Source organism: Doryrhamphus excisus, chromosome 2 (assembly GCF_030265055.1).
Source record: "Doryrhamphus excisus isolate RoL2022-K1 chromosome 2, RoL_Dexc_1.0, whole genome shotgun sequence".
NCBI classification, from domain to species: domain Eukaryota; kingdom Metazoa; phylum Chordata; class Actinopteri; order Syngnathiformes; family Syngnathidae; genus Doryrhamphus; species Doryrhamphus excisus.
This window is the reverse complement of record NC_080467.1, coordinates 11,475,726-11,495,074: the sequence shown is the minus strand read 5'-3', so window position 1 is coordinate 11,495,074 and position 19,349 is coordinate 11,475,726. Positions and strand designations below refer to the sequence as shown.

The following is a 19,349-nucleotide window of genomic DNA, read 5'->3' as shown; positions in this document are numbered from 1 at the left end:
AATAAGACCAGGGAAATAAAGGTTTTAAATGTAGTCTTTGTGTTGTGTTTATGTTGTATACGATTCATCCTGAAAACAATTATTATTATCACTGTATTTACAATAGAGCCCCGCTTTTCCAACCCTCAACCACAACCAAATGAAATTAGTTCAATGAATTAGCAAATAATTAAAATGTCTATTTTTGACACAAGAAAAAAAGATGAGTGAAGCATAAATACAAACTTTTTTCTAAATTGGCACACGCATGCTGTACATTTGACCTGTATTATCAGCTATTTCTACATTTTTACTGACTCGCGGTTAATGAGATTTCTGTGCAAAATATTTTAGTAAAATGCAAAGTTGGTAATGTGTGGGTATCTGCTGTACTTATCTACAATGTTTCTGTCACTTTCATCTATTATTCACATTTTCTATTTACAGTCATTATACAATGTGTACAAACTCCAAACTCCATGACCATTTTGTATAATAAAAAATGTACATTGGTACATAGCAAAACAGGAAGTGCTTTCAGGTAGAAAAGGCATGCTTTGCAAGCAACAACGAATGTTTACATTCCTTTCGTTCAGTGTGAAATGTTTTCTTTAGTGCACTGACAAGAGGCATTGTACAAAGTCGTGATATGATTTGGCTTGTAAAGGCATCTTACTGTGTGGAATACTATACATATAGTATGATATTATTATTATTTCAAATCTGCCAGATCATTTAGCAATTGGAGTTTTCAACAAAACTAACCTGGCGCAGCCAACAAAGTAATTCCAAAGCTCACAGAACCAAACCACATCACATCACCACAGGTTTCCTTCTGGTCTGGACCGCCACAGGTCCTGTTGGCTCCGACGTGCTTCCTGATCCGCGTGATGGAGAGGACCACTTGAGCAGAATTCCAGAAAAAAGGCCATAAAACAGCAACAGCCCGTTTGAAAAGAGAGGGCTCTTTTATTTGCTGGCGGTCCGCTTAACGGTTCAGACGGGAGGCTCAGGCTTCTGGGAGAGGTTGACGCTTCCAGCAGGATGACCTGGAAAGACGTACGGGTTGAGGGACGCTTTGGGAATCTGTGGAGGCAGAAAAAGTGCATACATTTACAAGAGGACCCATCTGGAGTTCTTAAGGAGGTTGGTTAAACGTTAAGGTCAAATTTAAAGGTTTAAAGTTAACATTTTTGGATGACCGCTCACCTCAGCTGGACCGTTCCAGCAGAAGAAGGTGGACCGCAATGATCCCTTTCCAAAAGACTGTCCTGGGATCTCGTCGCTCACATGATTGAGCACAGCTGTGTGAATCTGTGCTTCAGCTGCAGCGGCGTTCAGTGCTCCTCCCACCGCATGCGGGCAGGTGAAGGCGCAGTTTGAACCCGCCTGAGGGAGGGGAGGCTCAAATACGCAGCTGCTGGTCGACTGCGACATGATGTTGTGCTGGTGAAACGGAGGCCAGGAGGTGTGCTGGGGAGGGTGGGCGTGGTACCCGGTGCGCTGGGGAGGGTGGGCGTGGTACCCGGTGTGGGTAGAAAGGGAGTTTGCTTCCAAAGGATGCCAGGTCTGACAGGTGAGGGTGGGTGTTTCTCGGTGGCAGGAGTGTGCAGGCTGTGTGTGGTCGCCACAGTGGTGCGCGGCAACACCAGCAGGCCAGATGTGTCCCAAGTGAGTGTTGGTGAGAACTTCCTGTCCACTGTCAAAGAGTGTTGAATTCTTCTGTAAAGAGTATAAAGGCATGGAAGCAGGAAGCTGAGGTGTTTCCACTCCTGAGGTCTTCATGTCTCCTCCCGTCTCCCTCCTGAGCGCCTCCTCTACATAGGAGAACACGTCATTGGCCAGGATGTGACCGAGTTCCCTGTGGTGATTCATCCTTAGGATGGTGCTCTCCCAATCCCTCAGCTCCCTCTGCTCAACCTCCAGACCTTCCAGGACCCCGTCCCCGATGTCTCCCAGGATCTGCTCCAGCGAGTCCAGCATGGCCTGTGATGTGAAGTCTCCAACGGAGGGCCTCTCCTCATGAGGCGAGCACAGCTGACCCGGCACGCTGAGCAGGGCGTGGCTGTCCAGGAAGGCCCGCTCCAAAGTCTGCTGGGATTGGTCAGGCTCCTGATCGTCCGCATGAGAGAAGATGTGGGGTTCTGTGGCGGGAAGCTGAGGCTGGGAGTACAGAGACCGGTCCTGGCGGCATAAGGACCCCAGTATGGAGCTGGGATCCAGTGGCTTGTCTGTGGGGGGATCCTGGGGGCTGGGAGGGATGGAAAAGGTTTCAAGGTCATAGAGGACTCCTTCTCCTGTGGACACGTTGAACGGAAGCTGCTGTCTTCTACGCTGGAAGTGATCCTCTCCCTCTTCATTTCTGAAATCAAAACCGATAAGGTAAAACAAATTGAATCCATATCTGTTCTCACACAGTGTGTATGTGTTAGTGAAACGTAGATTTAGGATGCAGGAAGAAAAGGGTGCTTACGTGAGAGGCTTCTGCCTAGCGATGATGAAGTCGGGCCTTCCGTCCTTGAAGACAACCCTGGCATTGGCCTGAACCCACAACCACCGTCCTGCCTTGGTGAGCAGACGGAAGAAAGTGAAGCCGCTGTCTCCGGTTTTGATCACTGCGGGAGGGAAGTACCACACAAGCACGTGAGGAGAAGGAAGACATGAAGGTGAGGCTTTTGAAGAACGTACTCCTGAGGTGGTTGTCGGCGCAGTACATCATGTCAGCGGCGTGGATGAACTGGTAGCCCGATCTGGTGGTGATCAACTCCGTCTCAGAGAAGCCCAACACCAGCTTGCCCCTGAAGAAGAAGAAGAGTGGAGAAGAAGCACGGTGAACATCATGAATCCAGTCCAGGAGGTCCGCCTCAAACCCGGGAAACCTTGGTACTAAAACATCCCATCCCGTATTGGCCACCTGGTGTCGATGGCCATGGGACCAAAGTCCATCCGGTGTTTGGTCTGGAAAATTAGCGTCTTGGTGCGGATCTCCATTACGGAGGGCGGCTGCAGAGGCGTGGCGATGGCGAAGAGAGCAAGCTGAGGACTCCCGTCAGCCTCGGCTTTGCCCTGCAGGTACTTCAGGTGGCCGGAGAACTTGAGAGCCTGGAGGAGACCAGGACCCAGATTTTGAAAATATGTTTCCAGTCGTCCATCATATACAGAAGTTACAGTCCAGACCCAAGCCCACTAAATACTACATTTCCACATGATTAGAGCTCTCTAGACATGAAATAACACCCCTACAGTCACCTTCACACTACTATTATTCTTGTTTACACCAAATTGCACGACTGAATCAAAGTATTATTCTCTGAGTTGAGTCACCAGGAACCCAGACGTGTTGTCCAGGAGGCAGCGAAGGCGACAGCAGAAACTTCTCTCCAGGAAGAAGGAGTCCTCCGGCGGAAGAAGACTGGAGCTGCTGGTAGCGCTGCAGCCTGCAAACCAAAAAGGCAAAGTAAACATCAGCGCCACGTGGGGCCGATCAACACGGTCGTCCTCAGGTGCCCGCATGACACTCACCGGCGTGGGATGGCGTGTCGCTGAGGTGGACGCCGAGCTGTAGCTGGCAGCTGAACAGCTCTCTGTCGTCAACGTGGACCAGGTCCAACACGCTCTGCTGCACAACATCAGACTGAGGACACACCACAAGTTAGCATGTGTGCTTAGTTAGCATTCATGTTGGTTCATCCAAAAAAAAAAAAAAGCCAGGAGTCTTACCTGATGGAAGCCCAGGAAGTCCTGGATGGTGGGAGACGCGTAGAAGACGGTGCCATCTCTCGTCACCACCAAGACGAAGCCGCAGAGAGACTTGCAGGAGGAAAGATGAGAATGAATCATCACGGTGACAAAGCATGGGTTCTTCTCCACACCCCCTTTACCTTCAGGAGGAGCTCGCCTTCAGAGAACCTGACGCCATCCAGGGACACCGCCTGCGCATCAGGAGGGAGCGCAGCAATTTTGCTGTGTAGGTCGTCTGAAATATACAAAATATATTCATCATGGGGTTCTTGGCTCGGGTACAAGGGCGTACTCATGCCCTCGTGGGACGTGTGAAGCGGTGGACGGAGGTGGAGATTGGAAAAAAAAAAGCTACAGGTGTGGGAACTTTATACAATATTAACCAACTACCTCCCCCATCAAAGTGAGAAAGAAACGTACACAAACGGGATGCGAGCCAGAGCTTGGAAGTCACAAAACCTGCATGACACTGACCGTGGAAGTAGTGCTTGACCTTGAGGTATCCCACACTGAGCCGCAGCACTGACAGCTTGTCCAGGCGGCCGCGGATCTCCTCGGAAAAGGGCAGCAGGCTGGTCAGGCGTTCCAGCTCCACATTGAGCCGGTCCCGGTGCCGCTTGGACGGGTTGGTCTTCGTGGGCGGTTGCGGGGCGCTGGATGATAACACAGAGGGGAGTCAAACACTGATGTAAGAACAAACAAGCATTGATATACACATTGCAATTCACACGTCCACTTGGAACAATAAATTACGAGCTCCGCCTTTTGGGTACCATATGGTTGGGACCTTGGGACAAGGAACTAGTAGTATTCGGACATAATAAAATCTTAATAAATGAATGCTTGACTCTCTAAAAGTGTTTTTATGTGCTAACACAGTGACTAACACGTCATTTTGACAGGACTCAGCTAACCTTTGACCCGAATCCCGACCACCATCGCATGCCCAGCTTATCTATACTCGTGACGTCATTGCCATCCGCAACAGGCACCAACTTGCCAAAACTGTAGTCCGGAAGTGGTTAAATAACAACATAAAAGTGTGATTATGGAAGTCTAATCATATATCATCCGAAGGTGACGTGTTACTGGACAACATCCATCCACACGGCGCGGAATCTTCCGCGTTTACGCCAAACTAGTCCCTCGCCTTAGAACATACTTCTTCTGAACGGGCTTCTTCCTCCTCTTCACCGCGTAAACGCCGACATTTCCCAGCATGATGGCGCACAGCTTTTGGCTAACTTTCTCTTCGGTCCAGCGGGGGAGGAAGGCCTTTTAAAAGTCGCATTTAGCGTCGATGTCCGATTATCATGACGCACGCCGGACTTTAGTTTCTCATTTGTGAGCTTCTTCCTTCGAGACAAAAAGAGCAAATAATCCAAATACAAGACGCGGGGTATTTTTGCAGAAAAATATTTTTTTAAATCTCGCCAACTTTTTCTGTGGATGTGCTCTTGAGTGCGCAACAGGGTCCCCTCCCGCTTCAACCAATCGTGTCACCCGATACTAAATGACGAGGCTGTGCCGCGGCCTGTGATTGGTGAAAACTTTTTCCTTTGTTTGTCCCCGTAGATAAACAAATGTCACAAATACATATTAATCCCGACGCCACCATTTACACAATAGTTGTAAACGTTTCGGTTTTGTCTAAGATGCACATTTACGCCACAGCAGCGACGGAATGTTTCAGGTCGATTTTACGACAGTGACGCTCCTTCCTGCCTCCTGTTTGATCGGTGTTGACTAACACCTGCCCCTAGTGGCAGTTGGTATTCATGACAGGTCAAAACCAATGCCATTCACCCTGAATAACGGAGGCCTCCACCGTGTAACACAAATTTGAACACATTTTATAGAATATGAACAATGGCTAGAAGCATTTTAAAAAGGTGTAGAATTCTGTAAGATGCTAATTTATTTTCTCCATGTTATATATTATTCACTTGCACGATTATCACCTCTAGCTGGACTACCACCAGAAATTCTGGGCGACAAGGGTGTTGGGGGAAATCACACTGCCGCCCGCCCTCGAGCAACACACCGCTATTAACATGGAGCATTGCTGCAAAAGTTAATGTCATCAAGCGAACAGAGTCAATCAGCTGTCTCGAGCGCCCTTTGACCTCACACATTCCTCCCCCTGGATCAGCAGTCACAAAGAGTTGCTAAAACAATCAAATGTTTCCTGGTAGTGTTTTTTTTTTTTGCTGAGTTTTGTTCAGGAAACGAGGAAATGAAAGTGCAGCAACTGAATTCAGGCCAACCCCAGTAGCAGCGCCTTCTCAAGCCAGTGAGACTTCTGTTGTTGCTGGGTTAATAAGTAACCAGCAGAGGTGCAACCCTCAGCAGGCGTTGGTGTGACTCAGTAAGAAGTCACAAGAAGCAGCAAAAAGATCTTCTGCCTTTCTTCCTTCCATTGGTGGTGGTGTTGGACCACCTAGCGGCGCTGCCATGGTGAGTTGTCACACAAGTAGGAAGGCGGCTTCTCGCGTTTTAGTGACAGCTTTCATTTGACAGCAACATGGCTTTAGTTGATAGCGCTCTATTCTGATGACAAGGAAGCCAGAGTAAAGCCACTTTTGGGCACTTTGCTGCTTCCGCTGAGGAAGTCCACCGCTTGAGTAGTTTGATGAGGTTAATCAAACACAACTTCCTGGAGTGTGAAACATGATCTTTTCTTTGCTCCATAAAGATTAGACTTTGTATTCAGGTCATCAGAATCATCCGGGTTCACTGAAGGGACTATCTTCAATATTGACTCATTGTTTACAAAAACATATATGATATTAGCGAAAGACTAACATGCCTTCAGTGTTACAAACATTTACCTAAGTTAAACTGTGTCAACATTGGCTTCACTGCTTAGGACAACTTGTACGATCTTCACTCTACTACAGTTAGAGAATTAACCCTTAGGATGATTCAAGACCAACCTGTCTTCAGCATCTCCAAAAAAAGTACGTTAGTTCAGTTGAAGACACAAACTCGCACCCAAAATGTATGAAAACACAAGACCGTGTTTTCGCTGATGTGTGATGGCTTCCCTTAAAAGGATAGTTGGGATGTTATGATGTGATCATGTATGACAGCGGTGACTTTTACCCCCATTTGCTCCCATCAGCCCAGTTCTGCTGGGATTTACATGAGGAGGAAGGTCGTTCCGCTTTGCTGGTGGGGCCACTCAAGTCCAGGCAATATTAACCAAACTACCTTCCTCATCACCAAAATCAACCAGAACTGGGCTGACGGGACCAAGTGGGGGAAGGGGGGCTAAGTCACTGCTGATGGGAATGTCATACAAGTTCAGGTCATAACGTTCCATCTTTCCCTTGAAGTCATTTGTCTTTCATCTTTTTACCTTTCTGTGCTAGTTCAGGGCAGTGCTTGTCAGGTAGTGGGGTGGGACCTCTGGGGCGGCGCTTGTATGAAGTCGTGGGGGGGACCCTTGGGGCGCCGCTTGTATGAATTAGTGGGTCGGGACCCCCTGGGCTGGCTCTTGTATAAAGTCGTGGGGTGGGACCCCCTGGGGCGGCGCTTGTATGAAGTAGTGGGTCGGGACACACTGGGGCGGCGTTTGTATGAAGTAGTGGGTCGGGACCCCCTAGGGCGGCGTTTGTATGAAGTAGTGGGTCGGGACGCCCTGGGGCGGCACTTGTATGAAGTAGTGGGGTGGGACCCCCTGGAGAGGCACTTGTATGAAGTAGTGGGGTGGGACCCACTGGGGCGGCACTTGTATGAAGTAGTGGGTCAGGACCCCCTGGGGCGGCGCTTGTATGAAGTAGTGGGTCGGGACCCCCTGGGGCGGCGCTTGTATGAAGTAGTGGGTCAGGACCCCCTGGGGCGGCGCTTGTATGAAGTAGTGGGTCGGGACACCCTGGGACGGCGCTTGTATGAAGTAGTGGGTTGAGACCCCCTGGGGCGGCGCTTGTATGAAGTAGTGGGTCGGGACACCCTGGGACGGCGCTTGTATGAAGTAGTGGGTCGGGACCCTTGGGGCGGCGCTTGTATGAAGTAGTGAGGTGGCACTCTTATGAAGTAGTGGGTCGGGACCCCCTGGGGAGGCACTTATATGAAGTAGTGGGTCGGGACCCCTTGAGTAGTGGGTCGGGACCCCTTGGGGCGGCGCTTGTATGAAGTAGTGGGTGGGAACCCCATGGGGCGGTGCTTGTATGAAGTATTGGGGCGGGATGAAGCCATTTTTCTTGAACCCTGGCAGGACAACCCAAACTTCCAGCCGAGCAGCGCACCATCCAAGCTGGACCACGTGCAGGGCCAGGTGAATGAAGTGAAGGTGATCCTGAAAGACAACATCGACAAGGTGCTGGAGAGAGGCGACCGCCTGGACGACCTGATCGGCAAGACGGACGACCTGCAGGCCTCAGTGAGTTTACGCTATAGTTGGCCTCTTGAGATGCTTTCACTGGATTTCTGATCTGGCGTTCCTGCCATCAGGCCGACTCCTTTCAAAGGACCTCCACACGGGTGGCCAGGAAGTACTGGTGGAAAAACATCAAAATGATGATCCTAATCGGTGTGGTGGTGCTGGTGGTCCTCATCCTCATCATCCTCTTTGCTACTAATGTCATTTAACTCCATCACCATGCAGTCTGAGAAGAATCTTCAAGCCTTGCGGACGCTTTTTTGATTGCTTGCGTAAACACTCCACGCCAATTCCTCCCACTAAATGAATCCTTTACCAAAGTTCAGATACCAAATTGTGTTTTATTGTTTTCTCACACTTGCCTGTGTTTAATACATGATCTGTGTGTGTGTATGTGTGTGTGTACTGTATATATGTTTGATATAGGACTGATGAACATAACCTACTGTGTGTCTATGCTACCACAGGGCTGTAAATAAATGTGTGCTGTCTCTAATAAATGAAGTGATTCACAAACAGCACGAGAGGATGTTAAAATACAAAAACAAAACAAAGAGAAAGACGTTAAAACTCTTCTAAAAAAAGAAAAGGCAAAAAAAAATCCCCAAAATCTCCAAAAAAGCGCTGGTAAATAAAGACGACGTGCGACAGTGCGCTTCAGTTTTGTTTTGTTTTCTTACAATCAGCACGAGGGCGTTGTTGCCGCAGCCCGGCCCACTCGCCAGCCAGCCAGCCTGGTTGCTCCGACACCTGAGAAAAAGACACACCGACGTCAGCTCACATCGACACCCTTAAAAGGCGCAACAGGAAATAGCATGTCAAAAACGTATAAATTTACATTTAAACACTTTAAATAGCAAAAGATCTGGAGGTGAACTAGAAGGAAACATTTGGTCAAAAGATACACATTTACAAAAAAAAAGGAACATTCCGTGCAAGTTTCTGTGAAATGTGCTTGCAATTCTTCTTGCGTTACATGTTTTTTTTTTTACATGAGAAAAAAAAAAGGTTACAGGAGTCAGTTCCACAGAGAAGACACGTCGAACCAAGTAAAGCACTTTTCCCCCCCAACACAACGGCAGCGTCCATACAAGCTGTTAGCTCATGGACAACAAACAAGCAGCTTGCATCCAGCTGTAGTAACCTTTAAGGAGCATAATATTATCATTATTGCTTGTGAGGGGGGGGCGGTAAGGGCCTGTAAAGAATGACCATTACATGTACGTAAATTTAACCTTTACACCAACATTACTGCACACTTGCATACAAGTCCAAAAAACAAAAGAACCAAAATGGGGAAAGGAAGGTGAAAGCTGCACGTATTGTCCCATATGGTTTGAGTTTGAGAAATGCGGATACAGGGATGTTGTGAGACCATACCAAACGGCAGCAATCGAGAGCGTATGCTTCTCGTACCCGGTCCGCATTGAGCGGGCCCTGAGAGTATCTGGGAGTCAGCTCATGGCCTGCAAGGAAGCTCCGCTGGCAGGTACAAACAAGGTATGTCAGAGTTAGGAGACAACATTCTTCCTTTTCGCTTTCCTTCTACATCCTTAACTTTGCAGTAGTAGTAGTAGTAGTAGTAGTAGTAGTAGTAGTAGTAGTAGTAGTAGTGCTTTACCTGTTAACTTTACAGTTAAAAGAGAAAGAAAAACAGGACCAAAAAAAAAAAAACTTGTGCAAAAAGAGGCTGCAGGGGTTAGCCTCTATGTTAGCGCTACTGTAAAGCACTTTGACGGTGCTGAGAAAAAGAAAATGTATCAATTACACGTTATATTACCAAACACTTAAGTAATGTCACTAGGTTACGTCTTATGCTGAGGGATGCAATCTTGCTGTGTGCATACCTGCTTTTCGTCTTGGCAAGCTTTCCCCACACACACTCTAGTACGGCCTGTAACTGTTGCTGTGAACAGGGCGCCGTGGTGACTTGCCGTAGCCAGCAGACGGATCTACCAGGGACATACACAATAACACTACACATTCAAAAACAATATCCTTTCCTAATATCCAAACAAAACTGCTCAATTTATGCTTGCCAAGACCGATCAACAGAGTACAACACAAACGTAAAGCATTCAGAAGACGCATTGAAATACGTTGTGATAATATGGAGTATGCTACACTGGATGCTCCCAATGGTGGCAGCCTGGGTCTATGTCTTATTTTCTTATAGGTTGTCCCCTATAATGAGTAATAAGAATGGAAATGCGACTATAGAGGTGTTATGTCATGTCTAGAGGGCTCTAATAATGTTAAAATGTGTATTTGGAAGGTTGTAAACCAGTGTTCTGTGTCTTATTTTCTCTTGTTCTGTCTACTCTATTGGGTAATAAGAGTGTAAAGGTGACTATAGGGGTGTTATGTCATGTCTAGAGGGCTCTAATGTTAAAATGTGTATTTAGAAGGTTGTAAAGTAGTGTTCTGTGTCTTATTTTCTCTTATTCGGTCTACTCTATTGTGTAATAAGAGTGTAATGGTGACTATAGGGGTGTTGTGTCATGTCTAGAGGGCTCTAATAATGTTAAAATGTGTATTAGGAAGGTTGTAAACTAGTGTTCTGTGTCTTATTTTCTCTTATTCTGTCTACTCTATTGGGTTATAAGAGTGTAAATGTGACTATAGGGGTGTTATGTCATGTTAGAGGGCTCCAATTATGTCAAACTGCATATTTAGAAGGTGCTAAACAGGTTTTGTATGCTCCAACTAGCAAAATACCCCCTACTTTGTTGACAAGCTCTTACCATGGTGGTGTCTGGAACCAATTACCCGCCGTAAAGGAGGGTTTACAGCAAAACGCAATTGTCTGTTTTCAATTATTCTACCTTTGAAAGGTAAAATATCAGCGAGACAGTGTGGTGGCCCAACTGTGAGTACTGAATGACACCATGGCCTCTGATAGCCAACATGAAAGGGGCGGTTGACTTACTGCCTTCGTCACCATATCCATAGTAGTTGCCGTATCCGGAGTAATCATAGCCACCATATCCTCCGTATCCGTGGTTGCCATAGCCATAGTTGCCATAACCTTGACTCCAGTAGTTGCCGTAACCCTGGTTCCAGTGTTGAGTGGGACCTGGGTATACATGATTTTAGTACAGGACGACCATGATTTATTCACTGTGGACTCACCGCCGCCTCTTCCTCGAGACCTGGGGGAGTATCCTCCTCTTCCTCCCCAGTACTGCTGCTGCTGGTACTGCTCCTTGGACATGGCCACCTTCACTTCGCACTGGCGGGGAACCAAGAAGCTACTTTATTTGCCAAGCCTCTCATGGTGGAAGCAGAGGAAGGCGTACCTTGCTCAGGCCGATGTTGTGGTACTTCTTCTCCATGATGGTCTTGACTGCCTCCTCCTCTTTGAAGGTGATGAAGCAGAAGCCCCGCCTTTTGTTGGTTTTGCTCTCCATGGGAAGCTCGATGGACTCCACCTGGTGGCAGCACACCAGACTGTGTTATTATGTGCTTAGTAACACAAACAAAAGCAGGCAATGTGAGACCAACCTCTCCAAAGGCAGCAAAGTACTCTCTGACTTTCTCCTCGGGGGTATCCGGGGAGAGACCGCCCACAAAGATCTTTTTGACGGCCTCTTTGCTTTTCATGGCCTTGGCCTTCTTGGGGTCGATGACCTTTCCATTGAGCTTGTGTTCCTTCTGAGAGGTGACCTGCATAAGAAGACGATACAGTCATTGTCAGCGTGGATAAGCGACGAACACGCCTCACGTACACCATCACCTTGTCCACGCTTTCCACGTCCTTGAAGAGCACAAAACCGAAACCCCTGGAGCGGCCCGTCATGGGGTCCAGTTTCAGGGTGCAGTCTATAACCTCTCCAAACTTAGTGAAGTAATCTTTCAGGTCCTTCTTGGTGGTGTCCCAGCTCAGGCCTCCGACAAACACCTTCCTTTGGTCCAAACGGCAAGTTAGCATTGCCCATTGTACTACATTGTGATGCTAGCTACTGCACACACGCTGTACAAGCCCACATACGCAGACATTTCAGGAATTAATATTCTTCAGTTATTGTTTAGTAATACTCAAGAGTCTATGATGGTAACGTTAGAGTACTTCCACCTAAATTCAATAAAAAAGACAATTCTCTGTATTTTTGTGTACAATTACCAAAATAAATGATGTCACACTTGCACACAAGACGGAAATAAACTGTTAATTATTAATAAGTACAATTACAAAGAAAAACATGTTTGCAATTCCTTTTACGATCGTTCATCGTTTCAAACAAACATTACCTTAAATGGGTGCAGTACCTAGAGTATCGATAGTTAGCGCATTAAGAGCTGATATCGGAAGTATCGATATTAAAATTGTGGGCATCTTTCCCGGCTCTACACACAAACATGCCAACAATAAACAATTATGCTTGTAACAGCCACACTGGGGTTATGTTTGTATGCGAGGGTAAAATGTCTATTTTAGGATTCATTTAACCTAATAACAGCAATAGCGTTTACCATTTGACTCCATCTTACCCTTCATCCTCCTCATTCTTGCTGGCGTCGATCCGCGCCCCCTCGGCCTCGCCCCCAGTCAGGCCGCTATCGCTGCCCGCCGCCGTCGTCATGGGGTCGTCGCTGTACGCCTCGCCGTCCTCCTCCATCCTCATGATGCTCATGTCCTCGCTGAACTCGCAGTCGTCCGACATGCTTGGTCCTTTTTTATCGTTATTTGGCAGGAGATGGCGTCACGTCAGTTAGCTGGGGCTAAGCTAGCTACCTAAAAAAAAGTCAACCGCGTTAACTGCAAAGCGGGTTAGCCGCTTAAGCTGTTTAAACCGCGGCCTTTGTTCCAATGGCTTGTAAAAGAAGGCTAATTTCTACCCGTCTTTTGACTTTTTAATTTGTTTATTTTTATTCCGAATTGATGACTTCCCTGCAGCAGTTTTCAGCTTTTCCGGTAGCCGACGTCTTCTTCGTTGGACATTAAGTGTGCCACAGCGCCACCACCAGCATAGGAGGACGTAGGAGAACTGCCACACTGTTGCTAAATTTGGTGACATTCCAAACCCTCTTGGGTACATATCTTCTCAAAGGCGTCCAGTGACCTTTTCTCACGTCGTTGGAGAGTTTTCTGGTATTTGGGAACTTAAAGGTGAAAGCACGGATTGTTGTGCAGCGTTTGTTCTCACTGAGCAGCAGGGGGTGCTGCTGAGAGGTCCGCCCCGCCCCTAAGTAGTCACTACCCGTCGGTGCACGTTCAGCTTATCAATATATTTGGAGTTCTAAACGTTTACATATTATTTTACACACATTTTCTCTCCTATTGGATTTTTTCCAGCTCATGTTACGTCATATGCAAACAATATGTAAATTACTCAATTGCGCCATCTAGCGACTTCTAGCATAGCCAATAGCTATTTTTTTGACTTAGGAGTCAACAGTGCTGCCACAACGTGTGTGTGCTAGTTGACGGTAGAGGCAAAAGCGATGGTTTTAACGGCGACTTAGAGCACATCCGCTCTAAAGGGAAACATTAATAATTTAAATGAGTATTCTTTGGTTCTAGTTGATTTGTGAGCTTTCGTTGGCGCGGCGAACCACAGCGAGCTTTGTGCGGAAGCTAATTGGGCTAACGCTAGCTAACGTGCTGCGGCATCTGTTGAGAAACAAGGATGGCCAGTGTGGTGATCCCTGCGTGCACCAGCGTTCTTTTGCTGGACATCGAAGGCACAACCACGCCAATAACCTTTGTAAAGGTAGGTTTTTTGTTGGCAGGTGTTTTTATTTGTGTGCCTTGGACTTGACTTGTGTAAAGCTGCCCCCCGCCGCAGGTAGCAACGAGCTAGCAAGGGTTGATGAAAACGAATTATGTCCTTTGTATTAGCAGTGCAGTTCCCACTAGATTCCACGTGGAAATAAGACGTTTACGTCCTTCATTATAAATTGCATATAGAAAGTTGCCTTTAATCCGAGTTTCACCTCTGACATATTTCCTTTGACCCCCACCAGGACATTCTATTTCCATACATTAGGGAGCATCTTGAGGACTACCTGTCCACTCACTGGGAGGAAGACGAATGCAAGCAGGATGTTCATCTTCTGAAAAAACAGGTTTGCTTATATTGATTGTTCTTATTTTCAATCCCGTTTCCATGTGACGGCACCACAGTAATAAAAGATCATTTCCTCTGTGGCAGATCGAAGAGGACATGAGGCAGAACCGGGCGTGTCCCGTCCACACCGTGGACCAGACGGTTCACACGGACGAGGAGAAGGCCATCAGGGAAGTGGTGGACAACGTATTGTGGCAGATGGCGGCCGACAGGAAGTCAACGGCGCTCAAGCAGCTCCAGGGTCACATGTGGCGGTCAGCGTACGCGTCGGGGAGACTCAAAGGCGAGTAAGTACATCCGCTCTTCTCGAAGGCGCTGCAGCATTGTCTTTTAAACCAGAGAAAAGGCATCCACATGCGCTGATGTCCAACAGGATCTACCAGGACGTCACAGCGTCCATCAGAAGGTGGCGGGATCACGGCCTCAAGGTCTTCATCTACTCTTCAGGCAGCGTGGAGGCCCAGAAGCTGCTCTTTGCACACTCTGTGGAGGGTGATGTTTTAGATGTGAGTGCACACGCACGTACACTAACTTTTTTTAGACTTTACGCCCTCCTTTCACGCCACCTCCTCCCCCGCAGTTATTTGACGGCCACTTTGACACGGCTATCGGGGCCAAAGTGGACGCCAAAAGCTACAAGAGAATCGCAGAGAGGATCGGCTGCCCGCCGGAGGAAATCACCTTCCTGACAGACGTCACTCGAGGTTTGAAGCCGTTATGTTTGTGGGGCTGGCTGGGTGGGTGGGTGAAACCTCATGAAGCTTTGAGGATTGGGAGCTGTGGTGTGCATTAGTGACACATGACGAACACACCAATGCTCATCACCAGCCAACACTGTTCAATAGCTTGATGGTTATCATGTACACAAGCTAGCGCTAAACCCGTACGTTGTGACGTTTCACACATCGTCTGTCGTGGGATATCTGCAAAACCACACAAGCTTTTATCGAGCACTTTGGCTCAGGAAGTCTGACGCAAGAGTCGAAGCTTCGGGCTCATTTCACCATCGCTACTTATTTCCTCACATGAAGGCAGTCTGTTCACTCACCTGCAGAGAGGAGCAGGCATTCATAGGAGTAAGGTGCCTTTTATTTGTACTATGCATGTTTATCATTTGGGCGGCATGGTGGACGAGTGGTTAGCCCACAGACCTCACAGCTAGGAGACCAGGGTTCAATTCCACCCTCGGCCATCTCTGTGTGGAGTTTGCATGTTCTCGTGGGTTTTGTCCGGGTCCTTCCCACATTCCAAAAACATGCTAGGTTAATTGGCCACTCCAAATTGTCCATAGGTATGAATGTGAGTGTGAATGGTTGTTTGTCTATATGTGCCCTGTGATTGGCTGGCGACCAGTCCAGGGTGTACCCCGCCTCTTGCCCAAAGACAGCTGGGATAGGCTCCAGCACCCCTGCGGCCCTTGTGAGGAAAAAACAGTAGAAAATGAATGAATGTTTATCATTTGCTCCCACAAACAAACCACGCTATATTAACATTACATGTGCATAAAAACAGCATAGCTCCAATGACCCATCATTAAAAAAAAAAATTAAATCTCAATGAGGCCAGATTACCCGTACTGCAAATCAAGCGCTCCTTTTTTCCTCCTGCCTGTTTGCACTAAAGGAGCTGCTCTTAATCTCATTGTACATGTGTATAGTGACAATGAAGGCATTCTATTGTACTGCAAAGAGGTATCGTGTGGGGGGGGGGGGGTGATTTGATGCCATGATTTGATGACCAACATGTGAATTGTGTGTGTAACAGAGGCCAAAGCGGCGGAGGACGCTGGTGTCAACGTAGTGGTGGTGGTGCGGCCGGGAAACATGGAGCTGACTGAGGAAGAGAGGGCGCACTATGACCTCATCGCATCCTTCGGACAGCTGGAAGTGACGGGACGAGCTTAGCGGCAAAAAAAAGCGGGCCGTCACATCTTTCCCTCCCCGCCCCCTCACACCTGCCCTGACCGTTTACGCCTCGCCTTGGGCGTGTCCCGCGTGCATGAGATGCTGCAACTATTGTGGGGGGGACACCTGCCGGGCAGGTCACCGTTGCCTCAAAAAAAACTTCTTTTAGGTTGGAAAGGAACTTCATTTACGTCCAAACCACACGAGTTTGTTGTTGTGATCACGCTAATGATGTCTTCTTTCATGCGTGCCAGGCAGTCCTAGCACTGTAGCAATACTCTTTGTTTGGCAGCGACACTGCCACTACAGGACGGGAAGGGAACTGTACCCAAAATGAAACTAGCTAGCACAACCTGCTAATTGTTGCGGAGCCTCGTGCAACACGGTGCTCCTATTCAATCTCATGGTGCCATACCTATATGGGTATCCCTGCGGGTAACTACAGGGGTACCCATAGGGATTGTGCAGGTGTACCCAATGAAGTGGCTGCCAAGTGTATAGTCCAAATAAACGTCTTGTTTCAATGTTTACTGTGGTTTGAGGAGTCAGTTGTGCGAGCTGGGGCTTTCCGTGCAGAGCAGATAAAAACATCCGTGACGGAATTCCACGGCAAACGTGCCGATGAAGACAAGGAAGAGCATGACCAGGGTCCACTGGCTTCGTGCAGCGTGGACGTGCTGCTGCTGAAACACAAGCGTGAAGTCTGGTGATGCCGAGTTAAGATTCCACCTTGTTTCCTTACTGTGCAGCCGAGAAAGGCTCCCAAGTGTTGGGAATAAGTCAAGCAGTTTAAGGATACACAGGATCATGCAGACGGTGATGCATCCAGACATCAGGAAGCGCACGGCGCCGACCTTCTTACCCTCACCGTTGAGGTTGGCCTTGAGCGTGATGTAGGATTGCAACCAGCAGTACACGACGCCCAGTCCAAACGCCATGAAGGTGCCCAGGTTGTGGATGGCCATGGAGGTCAACACCTGAAACAGCCGAGAATTCTACAACAGTAGTTTTATACCATTATTGTCTGCTTGGCACAATGTAAGTAAATAAATAATGTATGGAACTTGTGCTGCGGCTGCTTTAATACGGCGTCCTCCGAGAGGCGATGGTTCCAAAGTGAAAGCACACAACTGGAAACGCGCACTCGGGGCCGCTTTTACCTGGAAGTTTCCCAGCAGAGTCATTCCAAAGCACCCGGCCGAGAACACCGCCAAGCTGCACAAGTTGAGACACGGCATGTCCGCTCTACCTTTCAGTTGGACGTACCTCAGGATGCCGGTTAGGAACCCTGAAACAGAACAAAGCAGGTTTAGTGCGGAGCCTACTTCAACGTCAACACAAGTTAAGATATAAAACAGCCTGTATGTTATGTGACCAAACTTGGATTATTACTGGCATCGCCATTTTGCTATTTTTAAAAATGTATGTTCAGACGGTGGCGTGAACAAAAAAAAAAATTCTCACGTGCCTTTGAAATCTGCACAGTGACGCCGCCCTTGCGTTCAACAAGTGTACTGCATGTAATGCAGGGGTCTCAAACACGCAGGACACTAGTTTGAGGCCCCCGCCTTGATATGAAAGTTTAATGTTAGTGCGGCCCGCGCAAGTTTGATATGGATGCTGTATGGTATCATGTACCCAGAAAAAATTATTACGTTTGATTAATGTTCAAGTTAAAGGTTAAATAACTGTTAATAGTTATCCTCCCTATCCGTGTGGAAGTGGTAAATTTTGGCCATTTAGTTTAAAGGAAATAACTGGAAGGCTACCGTTTAGGTCGCTAGCTCTTTAGTTTGCGAGTTAGCATGTGTCTCAAGACCCTGCAGTTGCGCAATATGTTGTAAATAAAAAGAGTATAAATGTGACTATAGTCCTGTTTTGTCATGTCTACAGGGCTCTAATGCTTTGTTAATTTTAATCGGAAAAAAATTATTTGTCTACCCACCAACTATATGTGGTTTGCCGTTTTATTGTTATTATATTTATTTATTTATTACTGATTGATTTTCTTTATTCTTGATTTATTTTTCATCTTATTTTGTGTAGAAAAATAAAAATTAAGATATTTGAGAACAGTGGAATGTTTTATCAGAGCTTTTATTGTAGAAAATCGAAACCAAAGCAAAGTTTATTCATTTTTCTGTTTTTAATAAATGCGTTTTTTTTTTTTTTGGAAAACCTGATGCGGCCCAGTCTCGCCCAGACCCTAGCTCCAGTGGCCCCCAAGTAAATTGAGTTTGAGACCCCTGATGTAATGTAAGGGATGGGAGGTGTCACGCTTACCCACAAAGGCTGACAAGTTCATGACCTCGCTGAAGATGCAGCTGGCTGGTGGAAAGTTGCCAGCAATACTGTAAAATAATCAACATAAAAGTTTCAAAAGGCCGAACAAGACAAACAAGTGGGGGCGGTGTTTTCATAAATTGCTTCACACCTGATGTAGGGAGGATAGAGGGCGGGGCCATTACTTCTCCTGAAAACAATTACATGACGTCAGGGCTTAATATAAGTAGTAACTATTTATAGCATTTCTCGGTGAATAGAATATTGCTTGTGTTATTTACCAGGTATTATTAGTCAGCTGTATGATCCTTTCCTCCTGGACGGCGACAAAGTAGCTGCGGGGGGGTCCACACGAGGAAAAATTAGGTGGGAACAGAAAGAAAGACGGATGTGCAGAGTAAAAGGTCAACTTACACTATCCAAAGTCCTGAGGCGGTAGACAGAGTAAAGAAGGGGGGCAAGAGACCCCACCAGGAGAGAGTCCTCCTTGTGGTCGTCTCTGGAAATGGCAGCGTTTATTTATTATATGATTATATACACGGCAGAATGTGGTCTAAAAATACATTCATTCATTTCATATATGTTCCAGAGTCTGCTCACATATTTATTCTACGTCAGAGTAGAATTCCACGCTTGAAGTAACCAAACCAGTACAACAGGAGCTCTGCGCATGCGCAAATCTAACAGAGGAAGTAGTCTTAAAAACGGTCAATTTGATTGACAAAGCTCACCTGTCGATTCCACCAGTGTGTCGTCCGCAGTCTTCGGCGAGTTGGTGTCGTCCCGCAACATTGTCGGTTTTGTAGCTTTATTTCTACCACATAACGCCAGCTGTTCAGTTATTGGACATCTTTACGGTGACGACGTAGCACAGACTTCAAAGACATCTTCAAGCATAGGTGGCGCTATCCAACACTACCGGGTTGGGCTCCTCCGAAATAAAACACGGAAGTGCGAGCGAAGTAGCAGTCAACGCTGCTGCTTTTC

General features: G+C 47.2%; 5 protein-coding genes across 14 annotated transcripts; 2 read left to right on the top strand and 3 right to left on the bottom strand.

Annotated features, from left to right (window-relative positions):
- Nucleotides 1-164: 164 nt before the first annotated feature.
- LOC131119999 (aryl hydrocarbon receptor-like) lies at nt 165-7,040 on the bottom strand. Of its 2 annotated transcripts, XM_058064952.1 has the most exons (12): nt 5,159-7,040; nt 4,883-5,076; nt 4,195-4,373; nt 3,861-3,955; nt 3,700-3,789; nt 3,502-3,613; nt 3,304-3,416; nt 2,894-3,081; nt 2,668-2,777; nt 2,453-2,594; nt 1,189-2,341; nt 165-1,065 (listed from the first exon to the last, which is right to left on the bottom strand). In XM_058064952.1, exons 2-12 carry the CDS (start codon nt 4,939-4,941, stop codon nt 976-978), a joined length of 2,331 nt encoding a protein of 776 aa, XP_057920935.1. In that variant the 5' UTR covers nt 4,942-5,076; nt 5,159-7,040; the 3' UTR covers nt 165-975. The 2 variants fall into 2 exon arrangements, with proteins under 2 accessions (XP_057920935.1, XP_057920934.1); XM_058064951.1 differs by having other exon boundaries at nt 4,883-7,039.
- si:ch73-234b20.5 (uncharacterized protein LOC449923 homolog) lies at nt 4,893-9,045 on the top strand. Its single transcript, XM_058064963.1, has 3 exons — nt 4,893-6,177; nt 7,940-8,104; nt 8,176-9,045. The coding sequence occupies exons 1-3, from the start codon at nt 6,175-6,177 to the stop codon at nt 8,311-8,313; spliced, it is 306 nt and encodes a 101-aa protein (XP_057920946.1). The 5' UTR covers nt 4,893-6,174; the 3' UTR covers nt 8,314-9,045.
- LOC131120001 (heterogeneous nuclear ribonucleoprotein D0-like) lies at nt 8,233-13,037 on the bottom strand. 7 transcript variants are annotated; one of them, XR_009126626.1, is made up of 9 exons: nt 12,596-13,036; nt 11,841-12,009; nt 11,609-11,770; nt 11,404-11,535; nt 11,237-11,336; nt 11,034-11,180; nt 9,726-10,056; nt 9,485-9,586; nt 8,233-8,854 (listed from the first exon to the last, which is right to left on the bottom strand). XR_009126626.1 is itself a non-coding variant. In XM_058064955.1 (8 exons), the coding sequence occupies exons 1-7, from the start codon at nt 12,766-12,768 to the stop codon at nt 9,989-9,991; spliced, it is 951 nt and encodes a 316-aa protein (XP_057920938.1). In that variant the 5' UTR covers nt 12,769-13,036; the 3' UTR covers nt 8,233-9,586; nt 9,952-9,988. The 7 variants fall into 7 exon arrangements, 3 of the variants coding, with proteins under 3 accessions (XP_057920938.1, XP_057920937.1, XP_057920939.1); XR_009126627.1 differs by having other exon boundaries at nt 9,952-10,056; XR_009126625.1 differs by having other exon boundaries at nt 9,485-10,056.
- On the top strand, nt 12,666-16,256 carry enoph1 (enolase-phosphatase 1). The gene is made up of 6 exons (XM_058064960.1): nt 12,666-13,818; nt 14,072-14,173; nt 14,260-14,462; nt 14,549-14,681; nt 14,756-14,879; nt 15,940-16,256. The coding sequence occupies exons 1-6, from the start codon at nt 13,735-13,737 to the stop codon at nt 16,077-16,079; spliced, it is 786 nt and encodes a 261-aa protein (XP_057920943.1). The 5' UTR covers nt 12,666-13,734; the 3' UTR covers nt 16,080-16,256.
- On the bottom strand, nt 13,325-19,305 carry tmem150c (transmembrane protein 150C). 3 transcript variants are annotated; one of them, XM_058064958.1, is made up of 9 exons: nt 19,094-19,305; nt 18,777-18,861; nt 18,644-18,697; nt 18,514-18,552; nt 18,363-18,430; nt 17,240-17,367; nt 16,879-17,074; nt 16,611-16,782; nt 13,325-15,591 (listed from the first exon to the last, which is right to left on the bottom strand). In XM_058064958.1, the coding sequence occupies exons 1-8, from the start codon at nt 19,152-19,154 to the stop codon at nt 16,625-16,627; spliced, it is 789 nt and encodes a 262-aa protein (XP_057920941.1). In that variant the 5' UTR covers nt 19,155-19,305; the 3' UTR covers nt 13,325-15,591; nt 16,611-16,624. The 3 variants fall into 3 exon arrangements, with proteins under 3 accessions (XP_057920941.1, XP_057920940.1, XP_057920942.1); XM_058064957.1 differs by lacking the exon at nt 13,325-15,591 and having other exon boundaries at nt 15,612-16,782; XM_058064959.1 differs by lacking the exon at nt 13,325-15,591 and having other exon boundaries at nt 15,612-16,782; nt 16,879-17,056; nt 19,094-19,304.
- Nucleotides 19,306-19,349: the final 44 nt, after the last annotated feature.